Source organism: Choristoneura fumiferana, chromosome Z (genome assembly GCF_025370935.1).
Source record: "Choristoneura fumiferana chromosome Z, NRCan_CFum_1, whole genome shotgun sequence".
Classification (NCBI taxonomy): Eukaryota; Metazoa; Arthropoda; class Insecta; order Lepidoptera; family Tortricidae; genus Choristoneura; species Choristoneura fumiferana.
The window spans coordinates 43,776,642-43,797,362 of record NC_133472.1 but is presented as its reverse complement, the minus strand read 5'-3'; the positions used below and the strand labels follow the sequence as shown (position 1 = coordinate 43,797,362).

The window sequence follows — 20,721 nt, the reverse complement described above, 5'->3', positions numbered from 1 at the left end:
GGAGGGCTACTACGAAATTGAAAATCGAAGTTCGTATTCTACCGTCCCTTTCACCCTCGTATTATAGTAGATTGATAAACTCGTATTATAGTAAATTAATTTTGTAACAGAGCGGAAGAAAATTTATCACGCCAAACCGTCTTTTGTTTTTTATTTGGCCTCGCTCTTTTTGGTTTTGGCACATTCAGTCAGCACTGGCCAGCAGCATTATACCAGCATGGAGGTTTGGAGGTAAGTATTACGCATTACAATCTCCTTGTTTTCCAGTGCCCTTAGTGTAAGTTTTCGGTTACAAAATACGTCTCGATCGCGTTCGCGTTAAAATCTCAATTTGTATGCAAACTTTTGGGATGTTCGTGTTTCCATACAAATTGAGATTTTAACGCGAACGCGATCGAGACGTATTTTGTACCGAAAACTTACACTAAGGGCACTGTTCGTGAATACAGAGCATTCTATTTTTAAATTTACTTACATCCCTAAATAATTAAATCGAGTTTACAACACGGATTTCAAGTTAAATGCAACCTACTTTCAGAGCTTAAGTTCTGAAATAATTGAAACTTCAGCGAGACGGCAAGATACGAAGTTCGAGTTTTGCACTAAGCTAGTATAGGGTACTCAATGAACACAAAAATCGCTCGCCGTGCCGCTGTCCGCTCCGCTACCCGTTAGCGTCCCATTCGCCATGCCCTTATCACACGTACCGAGTAGAGTGGCGAGAGAGTGTCCTCGGCCGAGTGCTCGGTTCGTGTGTACTATGTGACGAGTACTCGGCCGAGCAAAATGGCGAGCGAGCCACTCGGACCCTGGTTTGTTTACTAGGCCGAGTGCCCACCCCCGCACTCCTCTCAGCATACCCCGCGCCGACTCGCTCGCCACTCGGCAGGTATGAACTCGTTCACTCGCCACTCGCCAGTCAGTAGCGTCGTCGTAGCGAGCGGCCGCGCAACCGTATTGGCCACTGTCACCAGGAAAATCAAAATGCGTGTAAACACCTACCGTAAACTGCTTCAACTTTGCCCTCTGGCCCCAACATTGCCTGATTCGATTTAGAGTCGATAACTAAGTACTCTTATAGGTTTTAAGCTTTTACCTACAAGGGAATTATTATTACGAGGGGATAAAAGTTTAAAAACCTAAAGGGTGCTAAGTTATCGACTCTAAATCGAATAAGGCAATGTTGGGGCTAGAGGGCAATGTTGAAGCAGTTTACGGTAAGTACTCGCCCTCCCTATTCTCTCGGCCGAGTACCAATTTGCTGTCTCGCCATGCTACTCGGTACGTGTGATCAGGGCATTACCTATGTCTGACGATTATAATGATACGGGATCTGCCTTATTTTCGCAGAATTCTCAATTATCTCCGAAAAATTTAGTTTCAGAGAAAATCCTGAGTTGGCAAATTAAACATATGGGAAACATGAGTTGAGAAAAGGCAGAGAACCTAATGATGTGAATGTGAAACCTTATAGGTAGAGTCATTCACGATGACGCGCGCCGTGGTTCTTATTACAATGCCATTAATGTCTAATTTTGACAAAATCACGCGTCTTCGTGGACGGCACTAAGTATAGTGGCGTACCTAAGTAGCAGCTCCCTAAGAGTGGCCTCGTCTTCCTCCGACGGCGCATATCTGGTCAGCTTGGCGTCGCCCTCTCGGGCCACATGATCAGGTACCACTGTGGAATAAAATAACATGAGACCATTGGGTCCTGGCGTTCATAGATTCGGTAAATCACACACAGCAGGGCTACCAGGAAATTCGAAAATAGAAGTTATCGTACCGTCCGTACCGGTTTTATCTACCGAGTGTCCCGGGGCAAGTTTTAGGTCAATATGACCGTGTGATAATGTCGATTGTAATTTTAAATGTTTTTAATACCTAGTACATTGTTTTTTTACAATTTGGCAAATAAAGTTCAACGGACAAATATAAAATATGTGATTGAGAGTTACGTAGTTAACTTTATAATCTGTTTATATTATTATTATACAAGGTAATGTGGGTCTATATTGGAATCCCTAATATCTTTTGTCCTAATTGTATGTTCCCTAATAACTTTGGTCATAATGATCTTTTGCCATAACAACGTATTCCCTAATGTAAGTGTCATAACTTTTTTTTACCCTAGTATTGTATGTCCTAATACTTATGTGCACTATCTTCTGTAGTACTAATGTTCATATGTCCTAATAGTTATAAATCCTAATAGTGAATGCCATAATCATGGGTCTATATTGGAATACCTAATGTCTTTTGTCCTAATTGTATTTTTCCTAATAACTATAGTCATAATAATCTCTTGCCATAACGACGTTTGCCCTAAACACTACTTGTCATAAAATATACTTTTCTGGTAGCAGTTCGTTTCTGTTGGGGACGCAGTTCTAACCTTACCTAACCTACTATTCTGGTAGCAGTTTGCTTGCATTGGGGACGCAGTTCTAACCTAACCTAACCTACTTTTCTGGTAGCAGTTTGCTTCCGTTGGGGACGCAGTTCTAACCTAACCTAACCTACTTTTCTGGTAGCAGTTCGTTTCCATTGGGGACACAGTTCGGGTGCCATTCGCGATCCATAACATCGTATGTCATAATGTAATGTTTGTCCTAATCATCATTTGCCATAACGGTTTTTTTTCTGAAACCGTAAATATTTCAGAATTTTTGAAGTGGTCATTCTGTAGAACTGTATAGGTTAGGATAGGTTTATTTTATAACAACCCTGAAAAAAATAACGGTTTCAGAGAAAAAAGCGTTATGGCAAATGATAATTAGGACGAACATTACATTAGGACATAAGATGTTATGTGTTATAATATTAGTACAGAACAAATTAGGTATTTTGGCATTAGGTCATGTTATATTATGGCTAAAGTAATTAGGTATTTTGAGCATTAGGTAATGTCATATAATGGCGTATGACTCTTAGGACATAAGAAACATTATGGCTTATAATCTTTATGACTAATGAACGATATGTCAAGAGCGTTTAGGACAAAATTGGTATGGCACTGACGGTATGGATCGGGACCGAGACCCAGGTAATGTACATGGGCGTACGCAGGGGGGGGCAGGGGAGGGCAGCTGCCCCCCCCCCCTGGAAATTGTATGTTCTACAATATATTTTGCCCCGTTTACCTATGAAACAGGATCCCTTGCGGGTGTTTGCCCTACACACTACATATACCTTGTGTTTCATGTAAGTGTCTTTGCGTAGTGTGGATCACAAAACAAGCGCGGGCGATCTGACCTACAAAATCTGACTTGCCCCCCTCTAGGCCACAAGCTGGGTATGCCCCTGGTAATGTACTTATTAAAAAAATAGATAATCTTTGCTCGATTGTACGAATTGAAGGGCCGCGAGTATAACTGCATAATAGAAGAGATAATGATTTTCCCCCTTTTTGTAGGTAGGTATGCTTTAACTACTTACTTATTGGGAGTCATTTTAATTTTGAATATCTACGTATGCTAAAAAAGGATTTAAAAAACCGGCCAAGCGCGTGTCGGACACGCCCAAGTTAGGGTTCCGTAGCCATTACGAAAAAATCAAGTAATATTTTTTCTAAGGATTTCGTATTGTGTATTTTTATACCTCACGCTGCTATTTACTCTTAAACTACTAATAATTCTCAACCAATCCTAGCCGTTATTCCTGATTTTTTTCATATTTTTCATTATTATGCTTATATTTTAGAAGGGAGGGGGGTAGCTCGATTTTAATGAAAATATCCCACTCACCCTTACTTTACGTCTATGGGAGGTACCTTATTTTTTTTATTTTACCACTTTGTCGGCGACAGACAGACGGACAGATATAGCGAAACTATAATGGTTCCTAGTTAACTACGGAACACTAAAAAAGGCCTTGTACGAAGAACGCTATTACAAAATTTCAAGTCTCTACACTTAGCCGTGAACATTTAAAAGAATTATCCACGAATCCCGTGGGAATATCGGGATAAAAAGTAGCCTACGTGTTATTTCAGAGGTCCAACTATCTACATACCGAATTTTATTCAAATCCACCTAGCCCTCACGCACGCACGCACGCACGCACGCACACACACACACACACACACACACACACACACACACACAACACACACAATCTCTCTAACCTTCAACTACTAATTAAAAATCAAACACACCGAGCTGCAAAGGCAAACCTCCTGTGGCTTCCATATACGTATTCGGTATATCCCTTGACGGGGGGTGCAACTAGCGATGAGAGGCGCGAGCGCGCGTTACAACGGCGGCGAACCCACTGACACTGCTTGCACATTACCCCCGCCCCGCTCGGGAATATCTAGGCCAGGAATACGAAGTTAAATCAAAGCTTAAAATTATTTTAAGAACCCGAGGAAAATTACTTCCTGCTTGAGATGTCGGAAAAAAAATATTGATGCTCAGGTTAATTTCAAACTTTAAATATAGACTGGTGCAGGAAAATGTAAGCGGATTTCATCCAGAACACATTATTAAGATGTTATTCACGTGATTGGGATTTACTGCTATAAATATTTTGTTTTTCTTCAGATTATTTTGGTATAATTCCAATGTTTTTCGACAACGGCAAATTGACGAATATTTAAAATGTGGGTATTTCTGTATAATGTTACACCAGATTTTATAGCAAAATTATTGGGTCCTTATACTTACAGGACCAACTATAATAACAAATATGACGTGCGATTACTTAACAGAATTTCGACAATGTTCGATACCCGGTTACGCATGGCGGTTTAAAAAAAATGTTAGTTTTCTTAAATCTAAAATCGACGCCATGGTCCCTAAGAACAGATTTCACTATCTCTTATAGTTCCAGTACTTCGTAGTGTACTCGTACTGACCCATTTGGATTGATCATCCTGTAATTTTTATGTATTATCCATTTGGCTGAATGTGGTCCCGAAAGAGTGTGCCGTCTCTCGATGAGAGCGGAAACATAGATGTCACTAGTGCTGCTGCACAAGTAGCGTAGTAGAAATAAGCAACCTGAGATATGTATGCATAGGAAAAATTCGTGTCTAGATTCCTGTCCAGCGGTGGTGTAGGGGTTATAGCACGCAGCACGGATTGCTGAGGACCTGGGTTCGATTCCCAGCGCTGGTCTCTTTTTCTGGTTTTTCTGTGCATCCATGTCTCAGTTTGTATTTTCGATATGAATGTAAATAAATTACAAATACCTATGTTTTTCATTTCTCATGCTCTTAAAGTACGTGTTTATTCTAAATCTAGGCGACATAGGTCAAAAAACGAAAACATTGACGTATTTAGTACCAGGATGACAGGTGTCAGGATTGACTTCTTAGCTGTGGACTACTATACATATAGTTACGTATCAATGAACTGAGCTATCTGTCGAAGTAAACGGAACTAATAAAAATACGGTAGCGTATTGTCTAACGGCCTGCCTCCGTGATCGCATGCACCATCTCTATCTACCCTCGTCTTATACCGTGTGACAGAAAGAAGTGGTGGAAACAATTGTGATTCCAAGTAAGTACTAGACAATAATGCCTAAGGTCTATAAGAAATTCTTACCTGAAATTTGATCGATCGGCGAATAAAGTGGGGGCTCTTCTCCCCCTGCCTGCTGGTGTTCGAGCAGACGGTGACACGACTGTCTCATGAGCGCTCCCCACACTGCGCAAAGAAGGGACGTTAGAGCGCGAGAATATGGCCATTAGAGCGCGAGAATTTGGTTTTTAGAGCGCGAGAAATCTTTAAAAGAAAGAGGACACTTGCAACGGAAAATTCGGCGCAGCGCAGACTGTATATAAAACAGTTGAATATTAGGGAATATTAGGCAAAGCTCTGCGTGGGGGGCGACACTAGCACAAAACGCCATGATAAAGTCAGTTCTCTTTATAGTTTGTTGCCATGACGAATCATGATTATTAGTAACAAAATAACATAATATTTACTTCAAGGATAGAGCTATATTAAAAAAAATGTTATTATTGCATCCTACAAAATTGTTTACGGTTTGTACTAGTACTGCATTCTGACGGCAGAATATTGCAGTAATATTAAGTAAAGTGCCGAAAAGAGGAAACAAATGTCACTTCGTATGATACATATTTCTAAAATTCTAAACTTTATCGTGCTCTATAAAAGAGTGCTAGAAAAAATTAGAGCAAGAGAAATTTGGGAAAAAAGAACGATATACGTAATATGGATATGACGACAATCGGCTTAAAAAAGAGAACATAATTAAAATAACCTAACCATAAAAAAACATTTTTAATAAGTTTTTTTTGCTGACTGTACTTGCATTGTCACCCAAACTACATTTGCATACCAAATTTCAAGTCGATGCTATTAACCGTTGAAGAGTTCCGTCCTGCGGAGACGATCCTGGCTAGACTACCAGGATGTCACTACTAGATTATTGTATTGTCACCCGATTTACATAAGTATTCCAAATTTCAAGTCAATCTGACTACTGGAAGTTGATCAAATTTAACTTGCAAGATTTGACTACAGACAGACAGACAACGGGACAGGTGAAACTAAATAAAAGCTTGTAAAACAGTTTATTGTTTTAGTAAATAATCGTATTTTTTTCTATATTACATAATTTCAGTGCATTTCTTTATAGTTCACTATCCACTTAAGTAAGGGAAAATTACCTACCTCTATTCATCTACAGATGTAAGAGGTAGGTACTTCATCATTATTAGGAACATTATCACCATCACTCAAATTTCGATACATTTTTATGCAAAAATATTAATCAAAGTGTCTTATCCATCTTATGCTTTCTTCACCATATTTCATCCGTCATCCGTCCGTTAATAATATTCACTTCTAATACAAGGTGTTAATCAAATAACTGAAAACCTCAGACAGACACCCCAAAAATATTTTTCATTTTAAGTTAGTTGATTGCATTTACTTTTGAATACCTTCATTATTTTAAAAGATATTCGTGTGTTTGACTAAGTCAGTAAATTCTAGTTAATTTCTAACTCTACGCTTGCTCTACCCTCACGATTTGTAATTGTCTTTAACCTTTTTAGAAGAAAATCACACACACGTTGACAGCAAAACGGCCAGTATTAAATTATCGAAATTGTATGCCTGTTGCAGTCGTATTTTTTAGACTGCGGATAAAAGGATTTAATAGTAGATTGTTGTACCAAGCAGAAAGTTATTTATTATTGCACCGAGTGTCGATTTGGAGCCCGAGCGTCAGCGAGGGCTTTAAAAAGCACGAGGGCAATATAAATTACTTAATGTGCGGTGCATAATCGGCTTTTCTTTTACAGGAATAGTAGACGAAAAAAAAACTCATGCTAAACTGCTAAACAATGAATAGGAAAGAAATGTCACTAGCACTCGATGATTCCATTTATAAGTTTACATTCGCACTCTCAAAAAATGTCCACGGAAAATTAGCAAGGCTCCGCCAATTTTTTTTATATTTCATCCTTTTTTTTGGCAGAGTTAGTAGCCAGTAGCAGATATTTTTACCTGCGATCTGTCAAATTTCGGATGGGCGGCAGGTTAGCCAACCAAACACAAAGTTTTTTTAAAATATACGGCTACTAACTGTTTTTGGTAGGATTGGTAGCAACAATTTTTTGTACACAATCTTTCAAATGTCATAAGACCGTCAGGTTGAGCAACCTAACACTAGATTTTTTTTCACTACGCGGGCTAATTTGTAGCAAAAATACCTGTGTTGCCTCTTTGGTGGTGCAATTAAAAAAAATCTAAAAACAATGCAACAAAGAATATGCATACATTTTTTCTGCTCTAGAGCAGAAAAGTCCCACTTTGTGCTGGGTATTTAGTGCGGTTATCATGAAATTAAAGCATAGTTGGAAGAAAAAACACAAACACGACCTAATTTAAAACATAGTGTATTCGATTCTACTCTCGATTCTGAGCAAACTACTTTCTGGTTTTCAGTTGTTTAATTAACACCTTGTAGATAGAGAAAGATCATGGGACAACTACCATTAAATGAAAGCATGTCCATGTTATGCTAACTATCAAAACAGCTCCCTTTCCGAGCTCTGGTAGAAGTGATGATCTTTAAAAAATGTATTTTGAAAATACTGACCCTTATTCTATTTATTGTCATTTCACTATGGCCGTTGGCTGCCTATAATGGTGAACATCTTGTCTGAAACAAACGTTTAAAAGTTAGGATAGATTAAAGCTAATATTACAGCGCTAGGATATTTATCGAAACACTAGCTATTGCCCGCGACTCCGTCCGCGTTAAAGTATGGAAAATAGTTTACGACCTATTCTCGGACCTACCGAACATGCACAAAAAATTTCATTAAAATCGGTCCAGCCGTTTCGGAGGAGTTTGGTCACAAACTTACAAACACTGTGACAAGAGATTTTTATATATTAGAGATTAAAAATTACGGTAAAAAATCTGTGGAATTCGCTTATAAGCAATAAGAGTACACATAAGTTTATAAATGAATTGTTACACAACATCTGGTAGAATGGTGAATGGTTGTGTTGGAAACGATTCAGTGTGGTCATGGCGATAGTTGGGTTTGTGTGTGTTTCACAGTATGGAGGTGGAGGAATTGCATGAACACACATTTATAGAATAGACGTAACTATCACAAAATCGCGGGGGATGACCGTAAAAGTAACTTTGGAGTTGAAATAAAAAATACAAAAATTTTGTGCGCCGTTTTGATGTAAGAAACATGCAGTATATCGATGGTGGAAGTCTCAATTGACGTAAGGGACAAAATGCTACTTTTCAGGAGAGCGAAAAGAAGTTTTTGGTAATTTTCAAACCCTCACAGCATTGTTAATGTTTAACTTAGCAGGACGTTATAATTACGTAAAATCTTGAATTTTCTTGCTTTTCAACGTGAAACTATAGACATTTTCGTAAAAAGCTTAATAAGAAAAATAGCTGTCCCTTACGCCCGTGACATACGGGTGTCATAGCCCCTTACACCCATAAACCGTAAATAAATAAATAATGTAGTAACCGATTTTTGGTCTTATAGGACATTTTATATTTTATTTGCTACATATTTGGACGTAAGTTCCTGTAGAAAAATTAAAAAAAATGGTGAATTAACTCAAAGAACCACTTTAATTATTTAAAATAACGCGCAAAAGCCATAATTTTGCACGTCCCCTTAAAAATATGTATTTTGTAACATTTTCTTTAAATGGACCTTATAAGTTAAAAGTTAAATAAAACTCAAATAAATTTTATAACGTTTTAAACTTTCGTGATTCTCACTCATAGTCAAAATACCACCAACGGGACTTATCACGCTAACACACACGAGTAATATTTACCTCGACGTTTCGGCAACATTGCAGTGGCCGTGGTCACGAGTGGACTGAAGTGTGGGGTGTCAAGTCTGCCTAGCAGCGCGAGTCCTTCGAATAGTACCAGCACTCGTATCACGAACTACCCGCAATTGGTGATTTTTATTTGTCACCCCATCACACCGACTCACAACACTCATCCCGACGTCGACACTTATTAATAACAGGATTCCACGAAGATGAAAGCTTATATCCATCGTCCCGGTTGACATTTTTATGCTTTTTTATTTCAACTGCTTCACGTACCATTCTTGAGTAGAAATGACGTTCCGTGGACAGAATTTTGGGATTGTGAAGCTCAATCCAGTGGTTTGGTCCTGACTCCAACAAATGCTCGGCTATGGCTGACTTGTTTGTTTATAGCTGAGAGGGTTAAGGAAGATATTGCAGCTGTTAAAAATCGCCAAGTAAATAAGTTTTTATCCCGGAAAATAGCATAGTTCCGGGGGTAGCGATAAACGAACTGATGATGTTGTTGATGACGATGATGATGAAATGATTTTCACTACCACCACTGGCGTACTAACTCTGCTTGCTCGCATTATTGCTTACATGCTTGCTTGCTTGCTTGCATGCTTGCTTGCATGTTTGATTGCATGCATGCTTGCACTATTTTTTGCACATTTGGGAGTATCCTTGCTTGATTTGTTGTTTGCATGCATGCTTGCCTTCTGGCTTCACGCTTGCTTGCATGCATGCTTGCACTATTTATGCTTCCTCTAACACACTGATTGCAGCTGTGAGGGAGTGGGACGCCAGCCCGCTTCATGAGCGCTGGAGGAGATACCATAGACCTGTCATCGCGGGATCGGGGTTACCCTCGATGTTCATCTAACCCAGGCCGATAAAATTGCATGTTTGTTGATTTGATTGACAAAATTACATGCTCACTTGCAAGCCTGCTTAGGTGGTTGCTTACATGCTTGCTTGCTTGCTTGTTTGCTTGCATGCTTGCTTGCATGCTTTCTTGCACGCTTGCCTGCACTATTTCTTGCACATTTGGGAGTATGCTTGCTTGAGTTGTTGTTTCAATCACTACAAGTTCTAAAAACCATCTGTTTTGATGCCTCCTACGACCTAACATTAACAAGGTATTTTAATGAACTAAAAGAAGCAAGCTAGGTATTTTAATTTAAGTTACACCCATAAAGTAACCTCAATTTTTAAAATGTCTGTTTGTTACTGTCCCTTACGACCAACAATTTACTCTAGTTTTAGCTTTTGATGTCCCTTACGCCCATAAGAGTATTCCTTATTTTATAAGTTGCTGTTGTTTAATGCCCCTTACGACGTACCAATTACACCTTTTTTTGGATCGGTTCAGCGGTTTAGGCGTGAAAGCGTAACAGACAGACAGACAGACAGACAGACAGACAGACAGACAGAGTTACTTTCGCATTTATAATATTAGTATGGATAGTATGGATTATTTATATCATAAATATAAGTTAAAAAATATATGTTTGGTAACTTTGGTATCGGGGTAGAGAAGGGAAAACTGTTCGATATTTTTTTGATAATCTAACTGAGGAAATATTTTTTTTTTACTTAGGACACCGCCCTATTTTCAATATTAATAAGGTACCATCAGCCAAATAAATATCTATCAATTTTTAAACAAGTTCCTATCAAATGAATTATGTCGCTAAAGTCGAACTTTCAAGTTGACAGATACGTCTATTGGCATTATTGTTTTATGACATGCAAACGATTATCAACTTTAGGGTGGTAGACCACATATTTGGCTGATGGTACATCTTAACGTAGGCAGACCTAAAATTACTGCCTGGAAAATAAAAAATGCAATTAATTGAGTGAATCAATTCGCTTGGCAGCTATTCGAAATAAATTATGTCTCATTGAACCGTAATCTATTTACCTAGACTAGTCTCCGCTACGATTAATTATATAGTAGGGGAGGTGAAAGAAAATGAGTTCTAGTTCATTGATTCCTCCGCTAAGTTAGTAACGCCCGAATGAATTACATTAAGTTATCTACGCCAAGAGTTGATACAACTTGGGCTTTTTAATAATAATGTAACAATAAAAGTCAGAGATGAAACGGATAGTGGTGCCGGATACCGGTTACCGGATAGCCGGACATCCGGCCGCCGGGTATTCGGCGGGACCGTTGGCCGGATAGCCGGTCATCCGGCCGCCGGATTTTCGGCCTAGTTTTACGTACAATTAAATTAAGCTAATTCATTTGCATGACACTCCGTGCAGGTTGCAACTTGTAGAGTATAACTTAGGGGCTTGGTAATTTAAACTGACGGATAAATATGATATCGTTTCTGTTTTTTTTTAATAGACGCGAGACCGTATCACATTTATCCGTCAGTTAAAATTAATCAATGGCTGGTGAAACAGCCCCTTAGAATAATAAACTGATGTCAATAATTGATAAATTCATAAATAAATACCAGTTTTTAATCATACCGGATAGTACGCAACTATCCGGTATTCGGCCGAATAGTAAAATAGTGGATATCCGTTGCACCTCTAGTCTATAACTGGCTTGTCGAGCGCATATTCTACACTTTTTTTATGGTATAGGGGGCAAACGAGCAGGCGGATCGCCTGATGGTAAGCGATTACCGTCGCCCATGGACACCTGCAACGCCAGAAGAGTCACAAGTGCGTTGCCGGCCTTTAAGGTAGGAGTACGCTCTTTTCTTGAAAACTTGAAGGTCACATCGGTCCGGGAATACCGCAGGCGATAGTTCATTCCAGAGTTTTGCTGTGCGAGGCAGGAAATGACTACTTTTGATGAGTTCCTTAAATCAGCCGATATGAAGTGTTTCATAAAGGCCCTTTCTTCCCGGTTGATCGACACCTCTGGGGACCCAAGAGCTGTTACGTATTTATCCCAGGGGCTCGCACTTGAGGTCCAAAGGGGTAATGCGGCCAGCATCATGGGAACTCTGCCACAGGCAGATCTTTTGAACGGGGTTTTCTTTTTATAATTTTATTTTTATAGTAACATATAGATATATTTAGTTACGGTTTCTTAGGTAAGTTTTCTTTGTCTTCTTATTATTATTATTATTTTTTATTTAATTTAATCTGTAAAAATAAGGGAATGAATAATTATAATATATTTAAATTATTTAAATTAATTAGTTTTTAGAATATATTAGAATAATTTAAAAAAATAACATGTAATAATGATATTACCAATAAAAGAGTATGTGTATGCAGTATACACACTAGACCGACCGTATCGTAATGCACGCGACGGCGACGACGTTTTGATGGAAAAGGTGCTAGTGGCATTTGGTTGACTTAGGTCATGACAAAGACCTAGAAAATGACCTACTTAGAAAATTACTTACCTAGAACACGACCTACTTAGAAAATGACTTACCTAGAACATGACCTACTTAGAAAACGACTTACCTAGAACACGACCTACTTAGAAGATGATTTACCTAGAACATGACCTACTTAGAAAATGACTTACCTAGAACACGACCTACTTAGAAAATGACTTACCTAGAACACGACCTACTTAGAAAATGACTTACCTAGAACATGACCTACTTAGAAAATGACTTACCTAGAACACGACCTACTTAGAAAATGACTTACCTAGAACACGACCTACTTAGAAAACGACTTACCTAGAACACGACCTACTTAGAAAACGACTTACCTAGAACATGACCTAGTTAGAAAATGACTTACCTAGAACATGACCTAAGTTGTGGTATTATATAGCATGTGTGTAATGGGTAGAGACCGTAAATGATGCTTTTTTTTAATTAGATAATTTTGGCTTCTTTTTACTCAGAATCATTCGCAATATTGAACGAAGAAAGTGTCCCTAATTTTTTTGACAGTTTTGTGACTTGTTTCACACATGAAAATTACATGGAAAATAGGAAACATTTCCAATGAAATCAATGAAACAAATAGAAAAACCCCAAACTCGGCTAATTCTGAAAAAAAATGCGCCATATAAAATGTAAATAATGCCCTTTTACCGCTCTATTACATAATGTAATATCACAGTTAACTTTAGGAAAATACATACCTACTCAAAAGTGCGTACTACCCTTTTAAACACAGCCCTATGAAAACAAAAAACTTCTTCTAACATCACAAATACATAAAACTCGTAGCTCGTAGAGCCTCTACGGCGTAGCAGCGTAGCCTCATTTACATATTTAACAGCATATTGGTAAGCCATATTAATTAGTTGGAGTTGAGGTTCATTTTCACACACGGATTCACTCAATAACTCATTCAAATTATCGTATGATCTATAGGTAAATAGCAGTGACGTAGCATCAGCAGGGCTACCACGAAACCCGAAACTCGAAGTTCTTGTCGTGCGGTCCCTCTGACACTTATACTATTTAATACGAGAGCGAGAGGGACGGCACAACACGAACTTCGAGTTTCGTAGTAGCCCTGCGGATATTTTCGTGGTAAGTAAAGCCGAAGCAAACATCGCATATATCATTCACTAGAGTTTACCCGCGGCCTCGCACGCGTAAGCTATTCGATCTGGTAGATACATTTAAAAATTCTTTATATTACAAAATTCCCCTGGGAAGTCCCAAAATGTATATCGTGATATTCATTAAGGTTGTGTTAAGAACAACCGTACAAAATTTCATGACTCTAAACTCAGCGGTTGAAATTTCAAGATTGGGAATATCGTGGGAATATCGGGATAAAAAGAAGCCTATTCCAGACGTCCAGCTATCTAGGCACCAACTTTCAAGTCCGTCCAGGTGTTTTAGCGTGAAGGAATTACAAACATACACACTCACTCACAAACTTTCACATTTATAATATAAAAGTAGGAGGTCGGAATAGGATTAAGTAGGATAAATCACGAATGTCCCAGTCCTATTTTGTAAATATTGGGCAAGCCGATGTGAATAGGGTTCTACGGACGCTTCGTCGCTGGTAAATACTTACCCCCTTATTCATAAAACTTAACAAGCCTATGTTAACTAACAAATGCTTTGTCCCTTTCTAACAAATACAAATGTCGAAGTGACAGATAAGGACAAACGAATTTTAGCGGCATTTTAACTAAAATAGGTTTGATTGTCGTTTATGAATAAGGGGGTTAGACTCTGGCCAGCGATAGCTGTCCACGCATTTATTACGAAACTTTAATCTGGTATCATTTTTGACTGTCAAAATTCAAATTCAAATTCAAATGATTTATTCAGTAAATAGGCCGCAATGGGCACTTTTACACGTATTTTTTTTTAAACTTCCAGCGCTTTCGGAAAGACCATCATTGCCAAGAAGAATGCGCCGCAAGAAACTTGGCAGAAAGTCATTTTTTCATAATAATATAATTACAAATAAAATACTTAAAACTATATTATACAATTAAAAAAAAAATACAAAAAATAATAATAATACAGGGATGTATGGGGTCCCTTAGTTACAATACTAAACACTAACTATATCTACGTTCAGTGGAAGTGTAGAATGCTTCCACCGTCATAAATTTTAAAATTGACATATTGTCATTTTAGCCCGGTTTAGATAATTTTGATACTTCTGCTGTAAGAAATACCATCCTCAAAATGGAAAATGTTATAAGATTATGTTAGAATTAAAATGTTAGAAGATATATTCAATGCCAATCTGGCCAAAATGGTCCAAAAATTGATGCATCTGGACTGTACGTAAAAGGGGCACTGAAGGTCTACTACGAATTTCTAAAATCGAAGTTCGTATCGTACCGTCCCGCTAACGTTCATATTATTTCATACGAGAGTGAAAGTGACGGTACGATACGAACTTCCATTTACGAATTTCATAGTAGCCCTTCTGACAAAGGTCATAAAATTTACCAAGGGACCACTAAAGTGCAGCTTGAAGTCTCGAGTATAATTTAATATCTGGGAAATTTAAATAAATATCTAAAAAAGCCGTGGTGGCCTAGTGGTTTGACCTATCGCCTCTCAAGCAGAGGGTCGTGGGTTCAAACCCCGGCTCGCACCTCTGAGTTTTTCGAAATTCATGTGCGGAATTACATTCGAAATTGACCACGAGCTTTGCGGTGAAGCAAAACATCGTGAGGAAACCTGCACAAATCTGCGAAGCAATTCAATGGTGTGTGTGAAGTTCCCAATCCGTACTGGGCCCGCGTGGGACGTATATAGGCTAGGATGATGATCTAAGTATCAATATCGTTTAATCAGTATACAGCAAGTGTTGCCAGCCAAATTTTTTTTTGAGTCCTTGCACGAAGCTATCACACTACACTTATGTACTACTAATTTACAACTATACCTAATACAAAAAATACGTCAGAACGAGTACGCGAACGTAAAAGGTGATCATCTCGCGAAGAGAGCGCGAGACGAGCGAGCTAAAACCTAAAAGTACGGCGCCGACGGCAGCGCAGCCTTGACTAAAGAAATAACTCAAACTCAAACTCAAACTCACAACATTTATTGACAAGAAAAACACACTACATCACAACAAAAACACAGTAAAAACATAAATAGGAGAAGAGAGGAAAATAAGAGATATTGTGCTGCAAAAAATCTGTGTAAATCTTAATCCTTCTTAAATTATCAGTGTGTGCGTGCGGCGGGTGCGTACACATTATTGACTGATAAATATGTATAAATCAGGTTCAGCCTCTCTATTAAACTCTTATACAAATAAGATACAGAAGTCAATATAATCGGGGTTTGAGATCTAGAGGCTCCCGCGCCTCTCTGGAGACACGTACTGAGATCTTTCAATCATGAACTCAAATATTGACAACATGACTAGTGTACGAGTATATCAAAACGGATCGGGACGTTTGCTGAGGGTTCAGCCACGCCGGGAAAATTATTGGCCACTATTTCAGCAACGTGACGTCAGTGGCATATATCGTGTGACAATGTATTATTCCTCGAGCTGTGCGGTGAAGGAAAACATCGTGAGGAAACCTGCACAAACCTGCGAAGCGATTCAATGGTGCGTGCGAAGTTCCCAATCCGCAGTGGGCCCGCGTGGGAACTATGGCCCAAGCCCTCTTGATCTGAGAGGAGGCCTGTGCCCAGCAGTGGGACGTATATAGGCTGGGATGATATGAATCTATTATTACCCGACTGCGAAGAAGGAGGGTTATGTGTTTGCCTCGTATGTATGTATGTCTATTACTATGTCTTCTCGTAACTACTCAACGTTTGAGCCGATTTTGATAAATGATACGTCATTTGGCGCTAAAAATCCCCCATTTTAATTTTTCAACGATTTCATGTACCCATTGTCACTCGCGTCATCAAAACGAATCCAATGACGTATCATTTAGCAAAATCGGTTCAGCCGTTGAGTAGTTACGAGAGGACATAGGATTAGACATACATACATACATACGCGTCAAACACATAACACTCCTTCTTCGCAGTCGGATAAAAAGAAGAAAACAAGTCTAGTGGGCTAGAACTCTGTTTGAAAAATTTTAAATAATTCAGGATGGTAGTAAGTATATCAAACTTTCAAGGAAAACTATAACGGTTAAGTTTGCTTGAGAATTATTAGTAGTTTAAGAGTAAATAGCAGCCTAAGGTATAAAATATACCTAAACTATGGAAGATTCCGTATAAAATACGAAATCCTTATATTACTTAATAAAAATAATGGCTACGGAACCCTATTTCGGGCGTGTCCGACACGCTCTTGGCCGGTTTTTAGTTCAAGTCTCGAGCTATCAAACGCGCACTAATGAGGGCTATCGTTTTTTGTCTCACTAGATGGCGCACTGTTGCGTGAGGTTTTTAAGTATGGCTTTCAAAGTCTGTTATTACGGGCGTAAAACAAAGTTTAGATTAAAATCATCAGTCTTCAAATTATAAATCCTCTCACTTCCTTTATGAAATAACGTAATCGTCAGCGGGTCGGCAAGATACGAAGTTCTCAGAAATTGCTCTAGCAAGGAACTGATCATTTTATAAGGGAAACGTATTTTTTTAATCAAACCTATGAAAGTACCATGTTCGTTAGGGCCTCCACTAACTAGGTGTAACTTTATTGGATAAACAAGTTATTATAAGTACTTAAACTGTCTTGCGCTGTTATTAGTTCATTACACGACAATATTTGGCGCCCGGAAGGGTGGTGCATATTAGCCCCCCCCCCCCCCCTACTCACAGCTTTCCGCAGTGCCCCCACTGACCAGCAGGGCTACTACGAAATTCGATAATCGAGTTCGTGTCGTTCGGTCCCTCTGATACTCATACTATTTAATACGAGAGCGAGAGGGACGGTACGATACGAACTTCGATTGTCGATCTTCGTAGTAGACCCCACCCAGACTACTGATATCGGGGTAAGCCACGGAGGTAAGCAGTAGATATTGAAACGTAATAAGTTTCTGTTAAAATTTCTATTTTTATTTTTCATTTAGCTTGCCCTGTTTGTTTATTTATTTGGTTCAAATCTTGGAAGAAAAATTTGACCCACTGCACTGCCTGTGGTCGGATAGACTTGAAATTTGGCATACCTACTTATCTAGGTAAATCTTGGTGACAACTGACAACACAATAATCTGGTAGGTACGTCACCATCCTGGAGGGTCCGGCCAGGATCGTCTCCGCAGGCCAGAATTCCCAATGGTGTTTTTTTTTTAATCTTTATTTATTATGGAACTTTGATCAAACGATAATGAACATGTCAGTTCCCAAAGGCCTTAACTATAAAAACACCATGGTGAATTTTGAATGCAAGACTGTATATTTTGTTGACTGTACGAGTTACGAATGTGACACTCAATAGATTATATTACAAGCTAACCGACAAACTTAGAAAACCACCGACTTTGTCACTTCAAAGTTCAATATCTCAAAAACGGCTAAACCAATTTTGATGAAACGTGTCTAAGAGCCACCGCTAGGAAACCTGATTTCAAACAAAAAAACGCATTCAAATCGGTCACACAGACACACATAGCAGTGAAACTTATAACACCCCTCTTTTTGTGTCGGGGGCTAAAAAGAAAGACTAACCTACCTACCTAACCACACACACACACAGACACACATAGGGGTCAAACTATAGCACCCCTCTTTTTACGTCGGGGGTTAAAAGATTGGAAAACCCCCTACTTTGTCACCTCAAAGTTCAATATCTCAAAAACGGCTGAACCGATTTTGATAAACATGTCTAAGAACCATCGCTAGAGATTCTGATTTCAAAAAAAACCGCAGTTAAATCGGTCCACCCGTTTAAGAGCTACGGTGCCACAGACAGACACATAGCGGTCAAACTTATAACACCCCTCTTTTTGCGTCGGGGGTTAAAACTAGCGAACCGAAAACTAAGAATGCCATCTTTCGACTTTTAGGGGCTGTTTCACCATCCATTGATTAGTGTTAACCGACGGTTAAATGTGATGCCGTCTCCGTCTATTCGAACAAAACAAATAGAGACGGCATCACATTTAACCGTCAGTTAACACTAATCTGCACAAACCTGCGAAGCAATTCAATGGTGTGTGTGAAGTTCCCAATCCGCACTGGGCCCGCGTGGGAACTACGGCCCAAGCCCTCTTGTTCTGAGAGGAGGCCTGTGCCCAGCAGTGGCACGTATATAGGCTGGGATGATGATGATGATGAACACTAATCAATGGATGGTGCAACAGCCCCTCAGCATCCCAAATATTCAGTTTTAGTAAAAGTCGCTAAGAATAGTGGTGCCGCGCTCATCAGGCAAATGGCAGAAGCAAAAATCTACCCTAAACCATTGTTTAGCCAGGCCAGCCCCACTTTTCGGGATTAAAAAGTATCTAGTCAAGTGACGAAGCAATGACTGTGACGTTAAAGCTAGAGGCTCGGATTCCAGCCTATCCATAAACATAAACATAAACATCTGCAACACCAGAGGTATCGCAGATGCGTTGCCAACCTAGAGGCCTAAGATGGGATGCCTCAAGTGCCAGTAATTTCACCGGCTGTCTTACTCTCCACGCCGAAACACAACAGTGCAAGCACTGCTGCTTCACGGCAGGATTAGCGAGCAAGATGGTGGTAGCAATCCGGGCGGACCTTGCACAAGGTCCTACCACCTGCAAAACAAACCGTTGACGAACCGTTGAGTTGATGAAACATGTCTAAGAATGATCGCTAGAAAGCCTGCTTTCAAATGAAAAAAACCGGCCAAGAGCGAGTCGGACAAGCCCGAAATAGGGTGCCGTAGTCATACTACTACTGTGTTAAAAATAAAGTTGTGTTGAATACTTGTGATGTATACATATCATTTAATAATATTGTAAATCTGTTTTAAAAAAATATATTGTATACCTCGTTGAGTTTCTTGCCGGATTCTTCTCAGCAGAGGTTTTTCCGAACCTGTGGTAGATTTTTTTTGACATTCATAAGTGCTTGTTATAGCCTAAATTGAATAAAGATATTTTGACTTTGACTTTGATTACGAAAACATTAAGTAATATTTTTCCAAGGATTTCGTATTTTGTACGGAATATTCCAAGTTTAGGTATATTTTATATCAGGCTGCTATTTACTCTTAAACTATGTATAGTTTTCCTTGTAAGTTCGATATATACATACTACCAAAGCCGCGGACGGACAGACAGACAGACATGACGAAACTATAAGGGTTCCGTATTTTGCCATTTGGCTACGGACCCTAAAACCGCTTCATTTACCTGTTTCCAATAGAGCGGTGCTGTGATAGGATAGGTAAATGAATTCCTAGTACAGCTATAGTGAAACAGCCCAAGGTCAGCAAACTCACATTTGCATTTATACAGGGTGGCTCATTTAGATCGGTCAGTATGGGACGGTCTGAAACTATCAGTCATATGTCATCGATTTTAGTAAAAAGAAAAACTGCGTTCAAAGATTAAAAAACTGGCCAAGAGCGTGTCGGACACGCCCAAAATAGGGTTCCGAGGCCATTACGAAAAAATTAATTAATATTTTTCTAAAGATTTCGTATTTTGTACGGAATATTCGTTTAGGTATATTCTATACCCTAGGCAGCTATTTACTTTAAAACTACTAATAATTCTCAATAAAACTTAACCGTTATAGTTTTCCTTGTAAGTTGATATACTAGGTACTACCATCCTGAATTTTTTCAATTTTTCCACCCACCGCTTTAGATTTTAGAGGGGGGGGGCGCTCGATTTTAATGAAAATTTACACTTTAAAGTTGAATATTTTGCAAACAGATCACAGAATCGAAAAATCGTAGTAACCCCCTAATGGTTTTAAAAGACCTATCCAACGTTCTTGATGCAAAGGCTATCTATCGCCGTTCAACGCGGGAACGCGGCAGCGTGTTGGGCACCTTTGCGCCAGGAACGATTCGAGGCGGTCTTTTTTATAATATAAAATATTATTTAAGTTAGCTAGTTAGATTTAAATTATTTAGTATTTAGTAG

General features: G+C 38.9%; 2 protein-coding genes across 7 annotated transcripts in view; both read right to left on the bottom strand.

Moving 5' to 3' along the window:
* Positions 1 to 20,721, bottom strand: part of LOC141437922 (solute carrier family 35 member C2-like) — a 309,412-nt gene that overhangs the window by 61,695 nt on the left and 226,996 nt on the right. The gene's annotated exons all lie outside the window — the stretch shown is intronic.
* Glut1 (Glucose transporter 1) overlaps positions 1 to 20,721 on the bottom strand; it is a 116,296-nt gene that overhangs the window by 44,707 nt on the left and 50,868 nt on the right. For all 6 annotated transcript variants that reach the window (XM_074101370.1, XM_074101362.1, XM_074101387.1 and 3 more), the window contains exons 2-4: positions 8,083 to 8,145; positions 5,553 to 5,654; positions 1,585 to 1,681 (exon numbers count right to left, since the gene is read on the bottom strand). In XM_074101370.1, the coding sequence (XP_073957471.1) occupies positions 1,585 to 1,681; positions 5,553 to 5,640 (185 nt within the window). In that variant the 5' untranslated portion in view covers positions 5,641 to 5,654; positions 8,083 to 8,145. The remainder of the gene's footprint in view (positions 1 to 1,584; positions 1,682 to 5,552; positions 5,655 to 8,082; positions 8,146 to 20,721) is intronic.